This window comes from Oryzias melastigma, linkage group LG22 (assembly GCF_002922805.2).
Source record: "Oryzias melastigma strain HK-1 linkage group LG22, ASM292280v2, whole genome shotgun sequence".
NCBI lineage: Eukaryota > Metazoa > Chordata > Actinopteri > Beloniformes > Adrianichthyidae > Oryzias > Oryzias melastigma.
Window position 1 is genome coordinate 13448204 of NC_050533.1, and position 13820 is coordinate 13462023.

Below are 13820 nucleotides of genomic sequence, written 5' to 3' on the forward strand. Positions count from 1 at the left end.
CCCCCAAAAAAGAGTTTTTGGTGAAAAGGTTGTGTCCGAATTCCTTTACAACTTATACGGTGCGTTCACCATTTTTTTTAGAGTTGTCTGAATCTAGAGGTCCAAAATCCAGTTCCTTAGCAATTGCCCAGAGTTCTCTGCAAAAAACTGTAGATTAGTGCGCTAACTAGATTGTTAAATATCAACCACAATGCATTGCGTTTAAATGCATGTTTAAAAAAAGGTTACTTTTATTAACTATCCAAGTTTTCATGATCAGAACACAGTGGATTCATAAGTAGTTTCATAAAATGTTCATATTAAGTTTTTACTTTGGGAAATTATTGATGTTATATGTTCTGTTATATATACTATATAGTCTTTTAGTAGTTAGAAAATAAGGAATTAGTCATAGAATGTAATGATTAATCATTAACTTGCAAAGGACAAATCAATTCAGGGTGGTGTCATTTTATTAAAAAAAAATCAGAATTTGCTTTTTTTATATAAATGTCTCCCTCTGCTGGACATTTGGGGTAATGCACCATTAAGGAGAAAATGTTTGACATAACTTTCTTGATTTGTAATTTTTTATTAAGTTGTGTTTAAAGTAAGCAACTAACTTCAATAAAAAAAGAAGTCATGTTTGTTTTATGTTTTCTCAAATGCCACAGATGAAATCCATCGTGTTAAGGGAATAAAAATTCTCTAAAATATTGCAATGTACAACTATTTCTCAAAAATGCAATTACATTTGCATTAATTATGCTTTTAATTTTTTTTTAAAGCTTAAAGACACAAACTTGAATTTCAGAGTCACTGCTTTCCTTTCCTTTGCCGCTGTTGTTTGCACTGCTGTGAAAAGCCTCGTTTTGCCTCCTGGTTTTTCTTCTGAACTGAAACCCTCGTTAGGGCGCTTTCCATGGTGGCGTGGGGCATGTGGTGGAGAGGCAGCTTGCCCATTTGAGTTGGGTACTTGGTCTTCATTGCGTGCTTGAATATGGGCTGGGATATCAGGTGCTTTAAATGCTTTTTCATCCCTTTCACCATCTTTTGTTGCTCCCTCTCAGCATCTTCATCTTTTGCTCCGCCTGTGAACAGTTTCTCTGTTAGCAACAATTGAGCGTTTCTGTGAGCTGCTTTCATAACACGCATGTGTGTCTTACCAAGTAAGAGATCATCATCCAGGTCCACTTCCAGAGCCTCTGCTGCCTGTTTGAACCAGGAATCATGCTGCTTTTCTCTGCTGTTATAGAACTCGATCTTTTCTATTTTTCTGGCCAGATTTACTCTCTCCTGTGGAGTCAATAAAAAAACATGTCTCAGAGGAACACATTCCTGCTTCTAAGTGTTTCGACTGAGGATCTCACCTTGATGGCGTCTAAGCATTTGGTCTCAAAAGGGAACATTGGAAGCTCCTCATCTTTTTCAAGAGTTTTGTATATTTTCCTGAAATTAATCATGTCGTCGGGGCCGACTAACAGCAAACTTAGACCCTCTTTGGTTGCTCTTGCCGTTCTGCCGCTCCGATGGACGTAAGTCTCTGATGTTCTTGGAACCTGTGGCAAGAAGTTATTAAAACTTTACTCTGTTTTAAGACTTTGGAGTTTTCTTTAACATGTTAAGCAGACCGATTAATTGGAGATATAAATAATTTGTTCTTAAAATAATGATAAATAAGTTTTTTTTATTGGATGGCTTTACATTTTTCAAAGTAAGTTAAAAAAAATCATGGATATATTTGTTACAGTCCTCACAGCCAATTAGAAACAGATTTTCAAAAGTACCTGGTAGTGAATAACGTGCTGCACATCGGGGATGTCCAGACCTCTTGCTGCCACATCAGTCGTTAGCAGGACAGCACTGTGACAAATGAGAAAGGTAAACACTTCAGTGTCAGTTTAGTAAATAAAAACTAATGTCTTATTTTATTGTGATGGTTTGATTTGTCGGTGAAATATATATATTTTAATTTACTAATCATTATGGCCACAAAACTGACGATCACCAGGTTTTAAGAGCATGCAGTGCTGATTAAATTAGGGAAAAAAATCCAGATGCAGCTAATTTGGATCTAAAACAAAGTAATAACTTAAGTGCAATGGTTAAAAAAATCTGAATTAAATACATTTTGTTTAAATATGTTAGAATGTATACATCCTGCCTAATCAGGCTGAACCAAACTCAAAAAAATAATCCCAGAAACTGAGATCATGTGACCATTTTTAACAGATTTTTGCTTAAACCGACTAAAACAGTTGAAACAATAAAAATAAATCAAGCTCATTGGAAAAAAAGTAAAAAGGTGACATTAATTTTTTTAAGTATGCATCATTTTATTGCCTTTGTGGGCATTTCCAAAAAAAGTTTTACACGGTTTTGGACACAAACATTTGGTTTGACCCTAAATAAATTTATGCATAAATGAATTATGTATGTACTATTTGAAACTTTCAAGTTTGTTAACAATTATTTTAATTATTATTTTTTTAAATCACTAATTTTCATTAAACATAGGATTACATTGAAACTTTTTAAATTAAGGTCTGAAAATAAAGAAAAAGACCCCCACTGGTAGATCCAATAAAAAAACACTACTATGTGATTTAATTCTTTATGAAATTATTTAGTTTTCTTGTGTATACACATGAGATAAAACTGTTAAATTAACCACAGGATTTAAAAGAAAAAAACTTGATTCTGGGCAAAGAAATTCTGCAGTCCTCACCTTTCTCTTTCTGCAAACCTCTCCAGGTTTTTGAGTCGCTGTTTCTGGTGCATGTTAGCATGTAGAGGCAGTGGATTACAGTCCAGGATAACCAGCAAAGAGTTCAGTCTTTTGATGCAATCGATGCTGTTGGCAAAAACCATGGTGCGGCCAGGATACTGGAGCAAGAAGTAATAGAGGTAGAAGTCCTTCTCATCCTTCTGACAGTGGATCTGAGTCTCAGTCAGGGTCTCCACGGTTGCCTCTTTCCTGGTGAGGTCGATGACTTTCGGTTTGGACTTGATTCCTACTTTCTCTATGAGAATGTCCAGTTTGCTCCTCTTCTCCAAGTTCTTCTTCTTCTGAAGGAGGCGGCTGGGCAGGCTGTGGGTCAGCGTCAGAGTGGCAGAGAAGACGAACGTCTGCCGTTTGGGGTTGAAGTGTGTGGTGTTGAGCATCTCCAGCAGGTTCTCCAGCTCTGCAAAGTGTCCTCTTTCCACCATGCGATCGGCTTCATCGATCACCAAACACCTGGAGACAAGCAAGCGTGTCAAACAAAACAGGTCGGTCTGCAAAACAGAGGAATGTGTAAGAGGAAGGCGAGGTGGATTCTGCTTTGATTTATGGAATAACTGGTCGTTGGTTCAACAAAACTTACAATATCAGCATTTTCTGGTGAAAAACCTGACTGAACAACACAGAGAGGAATGTGCTGGACCATCATTAGAACGCTAGAAAATGCAGCTCATAAGAAAGTGTAACATTTTTGAATGTATTTAAAAAAATGGAAATGGTTTTAATGAACTGTGACAAACCGGAGGTGTCTGAGGTTGAGAAGGTGAGGATGCTTCTCCTTGATCAAATCCCACAAACGTCCAGGAGTGGCGATAATGATCTCTGGGCAGCGTTTCAGCATCCTCTTTTGTTTCTGCTGGGCCATCCCCCCCACCACAATGGCTGTCTTGATGTCTGGAACATAGAAAAAGCATCTTATGGAGATTTATATTCCATCAATTGCAGCAATCAGCAGAGATTTCCTTCCCGTTTGTTCACAGGCTTCGTTTAGTGGAGACTTACCGGTGAATTTTGTGACGGCATCAATGTGGTGTTTGACTTGAACAGCCAGCTCTCTGGTGGGAGTCAGAACCAGTCCCAGGAGAGGTCGAGACCGGACACCAGCCAGTTGTTCTTCAGTATTTTTAATCATGCTTCCAGTTTTCTCGTCTTGATCCTCACAGCCGTCTTTTTCCACGTTTTCTTCCTCGTCTGAAGCCTCCACACTCCCATCCAGGTTCCCCTCTGCTGTGGACTCTTCTTCTGATTTTACAGACTCTTCCACTGATGGTAAGTATAAACTCAGCACATTTGAGGGGGGTTTGTCCATGTTGTTGTGAAGATTTTCCTCTGTGTTGCTCTTCCATTCTAAGATGGTGTGGATCATGGGAATACCAAAAGCTAACGTCTTTCCACTTCCTGCAACCAAACTTCACGTTAGAACATGCGGCAACAAAGGGGCAAAATCAAGACTTCAGTGCCTTAAGATTTATGTTGATCTCACCTGTCTCAGCTGCACCCAGAATATCCATCTGATCTCTGATGGCTGGGGGTAAAGCTAGGGCCTGAATGGGTGTTGGTGACTCAAATCCCAGGCTGCTGAGAGCTTTTAGCACTGAAGAAGGGACAAACAGGTCCTTCCAGGCGCTCACATCAGACTGTTTGTCATCAGAACCACAAAGTGCTGCAGCGGTCCAGTTCTTTGTCTGCTTTTTAGTGGGCTTTGCCTTGTTATCTTGACTAGAACCTTCTTTTTCAGATGGAGAATCCAGCTTTGGTTGCTCCTCCGTGGCATCATCTGTGTGGGTCTTCAATTTCTTTTTCCTAATTTTTTTAGTCTGTTCTTGTTCACCGAGATCACTCGGGTCTTGGGTACCATCTTCACCCGCAGGCTTGTCATCTTCTGCTGCATCACCGTTTTCTGATTCCACAGATTCCTTTGGAGACACTTTCTTCTTCTTCTTCCTCTTCTTCTTTGCTTTCTTCTTCGCTGGTTCTGTAGACGTAGTTTCTCCATCTTTGCCTTCATCTTCGACTTTTCTTTTCTTGGCCATCTTCTTATCTCGTTTAAGTTGCTTAGCTGCCTGGGCTGCAGCTTTCTCGCTGTCTATCATGCGATAATCCGTCAGCTCCTCGAAACACACCAGACCCTCCAGGCCCTGTTCCGCGAACACGCTGGGATCTATCTCGACCGCTTTCCACGTTCCTTTGGCGCGGATGCTCTGTTTCTTCAACCCAAACGAGCGGCTTTTGTTTGGGGCTTTCACTTTCTTTGTCTTCATTTTTCTTACTTTCAACAGTTTTAATAAATGTGAATTATCTTTGATAATCAAGGTGGAGAGTGAACCTGAGATCTGACAGAGAGAAAAGCTTGACGATTAAGATCAGCGCGAATGAATAAATAAGGATATATATATTTCTACGGTGTATTGATAACATATTTAACAAACTTTATATTATTAAAAATAAATATAATCGTACTTTACCTTGACTCGACGGAGCGTTATCAAGTATCAAAATACACGCACAACTGTTAACAACCACGCAATGCACGAGGGCGCCGCCATGACAGTGTTGATCACGTGTTTTGTAAAAAACTTTATTTAAACACAGTATCCAAACAAGAATGAAAAAAAGTGGGGAAAAATAGTCCAATATACCATCTACTAAAAAAAAAAAGTTTAACAAAGTAGAACCTGTTTAAATTTCTGAATTTAAATCTCCTTTTTAACAAAAAAAATCTACGTAAGTTGTCCACCAGATTACTTAACAAGGATGCTTCATTGCAATAAAGTTTCTATTTTTTATTGTTCAAGATGAACGTTTTCTGGAAAACATTGATTTGACAATTTAATTTTAACAAGCAGGTTCAAAAGAAATGTATGTGTTTAAAGTCCTTTGGGCTTTTTTTTCTTTTTTGGTCTTTTTTACTTTTATTCGTTCACTTATTTTTACTTTTATTTGTTCATGAATTTTGATGTATTCTGTAAATGACTTCTAGATATATTTATGTTCAAAACTCACATTTGTAAGTCGGGTTGAAACGACTCACTTAGGTACAAGTCGCTATATCATAATTAGAGTCTGCTGATACAATTCATAGTCAATATTTGTTTATTTTGAACTCTGACCTTAAAATAAAACCTTTGCCAAAACTTCAACAGTGTGACTCAGCAACACCCGATTTGTCACATATTGACGCATGGTTAAATGACTCAGAGGTAAATACCTGGAATTGAACAGTGCAGGTGAAGATTTCCCATATTCCTTGTATTTCTTGCAAGATAATCCAGTGTAAATTAAATATATGTACAAAAAACAAGTAAACAAGAATTAGTGGCAAATCCATTCACATTTTAGTTTCATAAAATTCAGCCCACTGTAGTTTTTTCACATTAAAATAATAAAACATTAATAGAACATTATACTACACTGTTTGGTAACCCCTACTGTAAGGGACACTAGAAATTAACAAAATGAGCCTGGATTTTCAAGGGAAAAATTTTGTAAGTGTTTTTCTTATTTACAGTACTTGAACTAAAGGGGGTAAGCCATCTTTTAAATGCAGCCCCACATCGTAGTACTCCCATCTTAACTTCACACTTGGCTTAATGCAATCAGGCAGGTGCTCTTCTGCTGACAACTACCAACACCAGCGCTGCCAATCAAGTTTGCAGAAGAAGAAATTGGACTCGTCTCCATTGCCCAAAAATTTAGTAGTGATGTGCTTTGAATCTGTGCATCTAACTACTCCTTATATTGCAATTGTTGATGTGCTCCTGCTTTGTTAGTTTATGGAGCCCATCACTTTGTGGATGAGTTACAGTTGTTCCAACTACTTCCACTTTGTCATAACATGACTGACAGTAACAGTGGAGGTGATCAGATCACATGAAATCAATTTTTTGGATGGCAATTTAGGGCATCAATAAATTGTGACATCTGAAAAGCAAACTTGAATCATAAAATACAAGTAGAAATATATTTTTTATTAATTAATGTATTATTATTATTTTTTTAATTAGTGAAGTTAGCAACAATTTAGTTTAAATTGCCATGATTATAGTGAAGAGACAATATTCTATTATCTCAGTATTAATTCATAAATAATTTACATTAGCATCTTGCAGAAGTATTTCATAAAATTACAAATTATATATTCAACCACTAAGCCACTAAAACAGCTTTAAAAATAATTATTTCAATTTTAAAACAAAAATTCTTTAAAACAAAACAAAAATATTCTTACTGCCTTATAAGTTGACAAATGTTCATAAGTCATCATATTTATCAGTTAGTTATTTATTAACTACAAACTAAAAAAAGGAACTGATGGTAAACCCAGAATCACTAAATGTTGAACAAAAAACAAACAAATGAAAACAAGCTTCATGCTAGCTGAGAGTTTGCATTCATCCATGACTTCATTTTTGACAAAGTTCAATATAAAAAGAGAACAAATTCAATGTTTTTGTTTTATGATAACTATTTTCCAATTCATATAAATTACTTTTTCAATAGTTATCAAAGCATCAGTCAAAACTGATTAAACGCAACGACACAAATCAAAGTAAACATTTGCTCAATTCTAATCTAAGGGATTTTACAGACGGAAAACATCCTCTTTAGCTGCAGCAGAGGTCAAACAGCAACAGTGGTCATTACTAGTTTTTAGTGGGGTTGATCACTCTACCCATAAACAGCAGAGCGTTTGTTTCCTCGTGATAAATGAAGAAGAAGAACGGCCTGTTGATAGTAAATCTCTTTGGAAGGGCGTACGGTATGATGCCGGTTGCTGTGGCAGCTGCAGCAGTCGTCCCAACTTCATCAACCTCGATCACAGCTTTGTGCAGCACCTGGGATTATTTAGGGAAAATAGCAGAGTTTATTTTTTAATATGTTGCAGAAAAAATAAAATGTAAACTAACCTCAGAGACTCTGAGGCCTCCAGCCTTGCTTAGCCTCGCCAGATTGGCTACATCAGTAAAAAGTGAGGTCATGCCCATTTCTGGCAGGATGTTGTGCAAAGAGTAGCCTCGCTCCATTTTGAACTTTGGCATGTTGACTTCAAGTTTCCTAAAAACAATTAGAATTGACATAGTAAACAACGTATAAATATCATGCATTTTTAGGGTCAAAATTTACATGAAAAAGTAAAAAAAAAAACACAAACATTTCTTCCAGATTTTGGATCCAGCTCAGGAACCGCTGGGCCGTGATCTCATTATCGATTGTAGTGTAGTCAGTTTTTTTGTTGGGTAGCAGGATTAGCATGGAAACCCCACCCTTATACGGTAACTTGAGGACTCTAGCTCCCAGAGGCTCATCCTCCATAGTGTAGAATCTACCCTCTACAAACATCATGGGAACTTGCACAATGTTGTAGTTGTCGATGTGGAATGGTGCGTTATCAGTGAAGTTAGGATTAAAAGGCATCTGCCAAGCTCCTGTGAAGAAGAACAGTCTGTTAGCTTCCATGTGAAGGCTGCAACAGATCAATGAAGGATTCAACCCACCCTGGAAGAAGATGGTGTTGATCAGCAGGAGTTGAGTCATTGCATTTAAAGAGGAAATCATTTCAGGAACCTTGTCTGCAGTCTTCTGTCTCACATAGTCATTGATGCTTTTGATGGTCTCCTTTGTGTTCCCGAAGTCTAAAACATTGATGTCCGCTTGAAAAAAATTCTTCAAATCGTCTTCAAATGTCTTCTCGACTTCAAAGTGCTGTCGGATAAAGAGAGCCATGCTCTGCTCCACCTGCAGAGATCCGTTGTGTGTGATGTTGTCTTGAAGATTTTGGAAAAGTCTCGGGATAAGCTGTGGCTGGTCGTCCACCTCGAGCTGCTCCAGGTTGCACACTTTGAGGATCTCCTTGTGTGTGATCCCATCAGTAGCCATTAAGAGAGCAGCAAAACTTGTAGAAACACTCAGCGGTGAATAAAAGATGTTTTTGTCATGATAGTTGGCGATTTCTCTGTAAAGGTTCATAGCAAAGTCCATGTTTTTGTAAGAGAGATCCATGATGGTGGCATTTGGTAATTGAGATGAATGGACAGGAACAATGAAGCACAGGAGTGCAAAAATTAGCATTTTAATCCTGTGTATAACCATGATTCCTCTTCAAGAGGGTTTGGAATAACAACCTGAAACAGACAAATACGTTAAAAATGTGAAAACAATGAACCATTTGATCAGATCTTGTTAATGAGTGAAAACAATTTACGTTATTTTTCTGACATACATTTATCCTAATTTAACAGTCATACGTACCTCTCAGCTTGAGTCAGATGTTGTCTGAAAACTACATCTATTATTTGGTGAAACAAAGTGCAAGTATGCTTTAAGGGTTATCCATTAACCACAGGTAACACCCCTCAACTCACTGCTGTTCTCTTACACATTTTTTTAAACTCTACAAAAATACATGTTTTGGTAATCACCCCTCTTTTTATATTTTTGAGTAAAAGCAAGTATTACTGTCATTTTCAGGTACTTTTATTCCACTGTGGCTTTAAGCATAATAGATCAGCAATTGGCATAATTGTTTCACCCAGCGCAACCCTACCAATTACTAAAACTCTTTTTAAGGTCTCTGAGAATAACTCTTTGCAATTTCATATCTAATATCTAAAGTTAAATATCTAAAGTTTGCCCTGAAAACCTAATTTTTAATTTTTCAGAATCAAACTTACAAGAAACAAAAGATTCAACGACTTCAAAGTTATGATTCCACCTAATTTATGTTCTTTTCTTAAATTTGACAAAATAAATGTAATGTTTTAAGGATATATTTTTTTCCATTTAATTTTGTGGTTTAACATTTTTCTAGTTGTAATAAATAATCAACCAGGAGTAGATTTTTTTTGTAATTTCAATGTATTTTCTGATTTTACTTTAAACCTGAATTGAAGACGTAAGCTTGGCTTCCTCCAACAGCCCAAGGAGCTTGATTGGATAATCCATCCAAATTGTCTCCTGGCGTAAATGCATGTGGCCCTGTGACCGACTAGTGACCTGTCCAGGGTGTACCCCACCTTCACCCTACAGTAGCTTGGATAGGCTCCAGCAACACAGTGACCCAAAAAAATATCAAGTTTGGAAAATAAATGGAAAAACAAGCTAAGCCAAAGAGCTACTGATTTTGAATGTTACTGCCACTCTACAGGACAAAACAGAAAAACACCTCCAGCATGACCTTTTCATGCCATGTCAGAATTTGTTAGGAAAACATTTTATTAGTACATCGTGTAAGTGAGGGCAAGTCTGAGGCCAGACTGGATTCGTTTTGAACTTAACCTACCTATAAAAAATTGATAGGAACAAAATGGTTATTAGAGACATTTTGCAAGGTTGATTTTGCTGATTTCTGAAAAAAAAAAAAGAAATTTGGGTAAAGCAAAACACCAAGAGAATCTATATGACTTATAAAAAAAACATTTTGCAGGTATTGGCAATTGTTTAACCCTTTAATGCCTGTCGTCGCAAATATGTGACAAACCCCTTTGGCTCCAAAATGACCCAAATGTAACACCTAAAAGCAAAAGCTGATTTTTTTTTTCCCCCATAGCTGGAAATAAATCCAGGCATTAAAGGGTTAAACATTTCAAATTTCAGGCCTCTATGCATAACTGTAAAAGATCAGAGTTTAGAGACACATCAAAATAACTTTGCCAAAACCATTTAGGTACTGTGAACTTCATAAACTTGTTTTATCAAGTAATATTTTGATCATTTTTTTTTTCAAAAAGTACATATCTGATGGGTGTCTCCATAAATATTATACCCTATTAAAAAGGAAAGAGAAAAAGAAAATCTGCAGACAGGGTATCTTATGTGGAATATATCTTTAATGTCAAATATCTGATGTTTTCTGAAGGTGCAATTGATCTGCCATCCTCCATCCTCTAGAGTAGGACAGGGGAAAAACTGAATTAATAAATCCTTCCAGGTTAGACTAAACTTTATCCAATGAAACAGAATTTAATCAGCAACAAGTTGTGATCAGTTCTTAGTCGGGTTGATGACTCTGCCCATGAACAATAAGGATTTTGTTTCCTCGTGATAGATGAAGCAAAAGAATGGCCTGTTAATAAAAAACTGCATTGAGAGGGAGTGTGTAGTGATGTGAGCCGCCGTGGAGGCAGCAGCAGTCGTCCCAACTTCATCGACCTCAATCACTGCTTTGTGAAGAACCTGCAATTTCACATCAAGTTCAGTAAAATGGCTCTGAATAAAAATAGTGAGATGAAGATGGAAACTGACCTCTGACAATGTGAGGTCTTCATTCTTTGAGAGCTTTGTAAGATCTGCTGAATCAGTGAAGAGAGACTTCAAACCCATGTTTGGCAGGATGTTGTGCAGTAAATAGGATTGTTCCAAGTGGAATCTTGGCATTCTCACTTCCAGTTTTCTGTAATTAGGAAGCATGTTGTGCATTTAATCAGTATTCAAAAACACTGAAGATCCTAAGTGCAGAGAGTCGATGTAAATTTAGTAAACCAAGCAAAATCAGAGATGTTTACAGACCTTTTTTCCAGTTTACTAATCCAGTTCAGGAACATAGTTGCACTGATCTCATCATCAATCATGGTATAATCTGTGTTTTCATTGGGTAGCAGGATTAGCATGGAAACGCCACCCTTATACGGTAACTTAAGGACTCTAGCTCCCAGAGGCTCATCCTCCATAGTGTAGAATCTATCCTCTACAAACATCATGGGAACTTGCACAATGTTGTAGTTGTCGATGTGGAATGGTGCATTATCAGTGAAGTTAGGATTAAAAGGCATCTGCCAAGCTCCTGTGAAGAAGAACAGTCTGTTAGCTTCCATGTGAAGGCTGCAACAGATCAATGAAGGATTCAACCCACCCTGGAAGAAGATGGTGTTTATCAGCAGGAGTTGAGTCATTGCATTTAAAGAGGAGATCATTTCAGGAACCTTGTCTGCAGTCTTCTGTCTCACATAGTCATTGATGCTTTTGATGGTCTCCTTTGTGTTCCCGAAGTCTAAAACATTGATGTCCGCTTGAAAAAAATTCTTCAAATCGTCTTCAAATGTCTTCTCGACTTCAAAGTGCTGTCGGATAAAGAGAGCCATGCTCTGCTCCACCTGCAGAGATCCGTTGTGTGTGATGTTGTCTTGAAGATTTTGGAAAAGTCTGGGGATAAGCTGTGGCTGGTCATCCACCTCGAGCTGCTCCAGGTTGCACACTTTGAGGATCTCCTTGTGTGTGATCCCATCAGTAGCCATTAAGAGAGCAGCAAAACTTGTAGAAACACTCAGCGGTGAATAAAAGATGTTTTTGTCATGATAGTTGGCGATTTCTCTGTAAAGGTTCATAGCAAAGTCCATGTTTTTGTAAGAGAGATCCATGATGGTGGCATTTGGTAATTGAGATGAATGGACAGGAACAATGAAGCACAAGAGTGCAAAAATCAGCATTTTAATCCTGTGTATAACCATGATTGATCTTCAAGAGGGTTTGGAATAACAACCTGAAACAGACAAAAACGTTAAAAATTTGAAAACAATGAACCATTTTAACAGATCTTGTTTATGAATGAAAACATTTTTCTGACATACATTTATCCTAGTTTAGCAGTCATACGTACCTCTCAGCTTGAGTCAGATGTTGTCTAAAAACTACATCTATTATTTGGTGAAACAAAGTGCAAGTATGCTTTAAGGGTTATCCATTAACCACAGGTAACACCCCTCAACTCACTGCTGTTCTCTAACACATTTTTTTAAACTCTACAAAAATACATGTTTTGGTAATCACCCCTCTTTTTATATTTTTGAGTAAAAGCAAGTATTACTGTCACTTTCAGGTACTTTTATTCCACTGTGGCTTTAAGGATAATAGATCAGCAATTGGCATAATTGTTTCACCAGGCACAACCCTACCAATTACTAAAACTATTATTTAAGGTCTCTGAGAATACCTGTTTGCAATTTCAGGAAAATATCTAAAGTTAAATTTATAAGGTTTGTCCTGAAAACCTCATTTTAAATTTTTCAGAACCAAACTTACAAGACAAAGATTCAACAACTTCAAAGTTATGATTCCACCTAATTTATGTTTTCTTAAATTTTACAAAATAAATTAGTTTTAAGGATATTCTATTTTTCCATTTAATTTTGTGGTTTAACGTTTTTCTAGTTGTAATAAATAATCAACCAGGAGTAGAGATTTTTTGTAGTTTCAATGTATTTTCTGATTTTACTTTAAACCTGAATTGAAGACGTAAGCTTGGCTTCCTCCAACAGCCCAAGGAGCTTCATTGGATAATTCATCTAAATTGTCTCCTGGGGTAAATGCATGTGGCCCTGTGACAGACTAGTGACCTGTCCAGGGTGTACCCCACCTTCACCCTACAGTAGCTTGGATAGGCTCCAGCAACACAGTGACCCAAAAAAAATATCAGGTTTGGAAAATAAAATGAAATTGAGCTTGTATAAACAACTAGGTTGGAGAGCTGATTAAATGTTAGTGCCACTCTACAGGACAATACAGAAAAACACCTCCAGCATGGCCCTGTCAGATATTTTTGGAAAGAATTACATTTTTAGTACATCGTGTGAGTGCAGGTCTGAGGCCAGACTGGATTTGTTTTGAACTTAAAAAAAAAAACCAAAATGCTTAGAGACATACTGCATGATTGGATTTGCTGGATTCTGGAGGGGGAAAAAAAATGCATGTGGGTAAAGCAAAACACCAAGAGCATCCATTACTTATTTTGCAGGCATTGGCAATTGTTTAACCCTTTAACGCCTGTTGTCGCAAATATGTGAAACCCCTTTGTCTCCAAATTGACCCAAATGTAGCATCTACCTAAAAGCAAAAGCTGATTTTTTTCCCTCATGGCTGGAAATAAATCCAGTCATTAAAGGGTTAAACAAGTCAAATTTCAGACCTCTGTGCATAACTGTAAAAGATCAGTTTTGTGACCAATAACTTTACCAAAACTATTTAGGTACTGTGAACTTTATAAACTTGCTTTATCAAGTAATATTTTGATCATTTTTTCACAAAAGTACATATCTGATGGTTGTCTCCATAAATATTACCCTATTGA

The 13820-nt window shown here is 37.1% G+C and overlaps 3 protein-coding genes across 3 annotated transcripts; all 3 read right to left on the reverse strand.

Moving 5' to 3' along the window:
- Positions 1 to 71: 71 nt before the first annotated feature.
- ddx24 (DEAD (Asp-Glu-Ala-Asp) box helicase 24) lies at positions 72 to 6873 on the reverse strand. Its single transcript, XM_024267378.2, has 9 exons — positions 5227 to 6873; positions 4245 to 5094; positions 3764 to 4159; positions 3502 to 3655; positions 2708 to 3217; positions 1767 to 1842; positions 1350 to 1538; positions 1146 to 1275; positions 72 to 1070 (listed from the first exon to the last, which is right to left on the reverse strand). The coding sequence occupies exons 2-9, from the start codon at positions 5020 to 5022 to the stop codon at positions 796 to 798; spliced, it is 2508 nt and encodes an 835-aa protein (XP_024123146.1). The 5' UTR covers positions 5023 to 5094; positions 5227 to 6873; the 3' UTR covers positions 72 to 795.
- Positions 6874 to 7026: 153 nt separating this feature from the next.
- Positions 7027 to 9058, reverse strand: si:ch1073-416d2.3 (protein Z-dependent protease inhibitor). The gene is made up of 5 exons (XM_024268433.2): positions 9011 to 9058; positions 8257 to 8883; positions 7914 to 8187; positions 7669 to 7816; positions 7027 to 7596 (listed from the first exon to the last, which is right to left on the reverse strand). The coding sequence occupies exons 2-5, from the start codon at positions 8849 to 8851 to the stop codon at positions 7405 to 7407; spliced, it is 1209 nt and encodes a 402-aa protein (XP_024124201.1). The 5' UTR covers positions 8852 to 8883; positions 9011 to 9058; the 3' UTR covers positions 7027 to 7404.
- Positions 9059 to 10567: 1509 nt separating this feature from the next.
- On the reverse strand, positions 10568 to 12219 carry LOC112143992 (protein Z-dependent protease inhibitor). Its single transcript, XM_024268323.2, has 4 exons — positions 11610 to 12219; positions 11267 to 11540; positions 11003 to 11150; positions 10568 to 10933 (listed from the first exon to the last, which is right to left on the reverse strand). Exons 1-4 carry the CDS (start codon positions 12202 to 12204, stop codon positions 10742 to 10744), a joined length of 1209 nt encoding a protein of 402 aa, XP_024124091.1. The 5' UTR covers positions 12205 to 12219; the 3' UTR covers positions 10568 to 10741.
- Positions 12220 to 13820: the final 1601 nt, after the last annotated feature.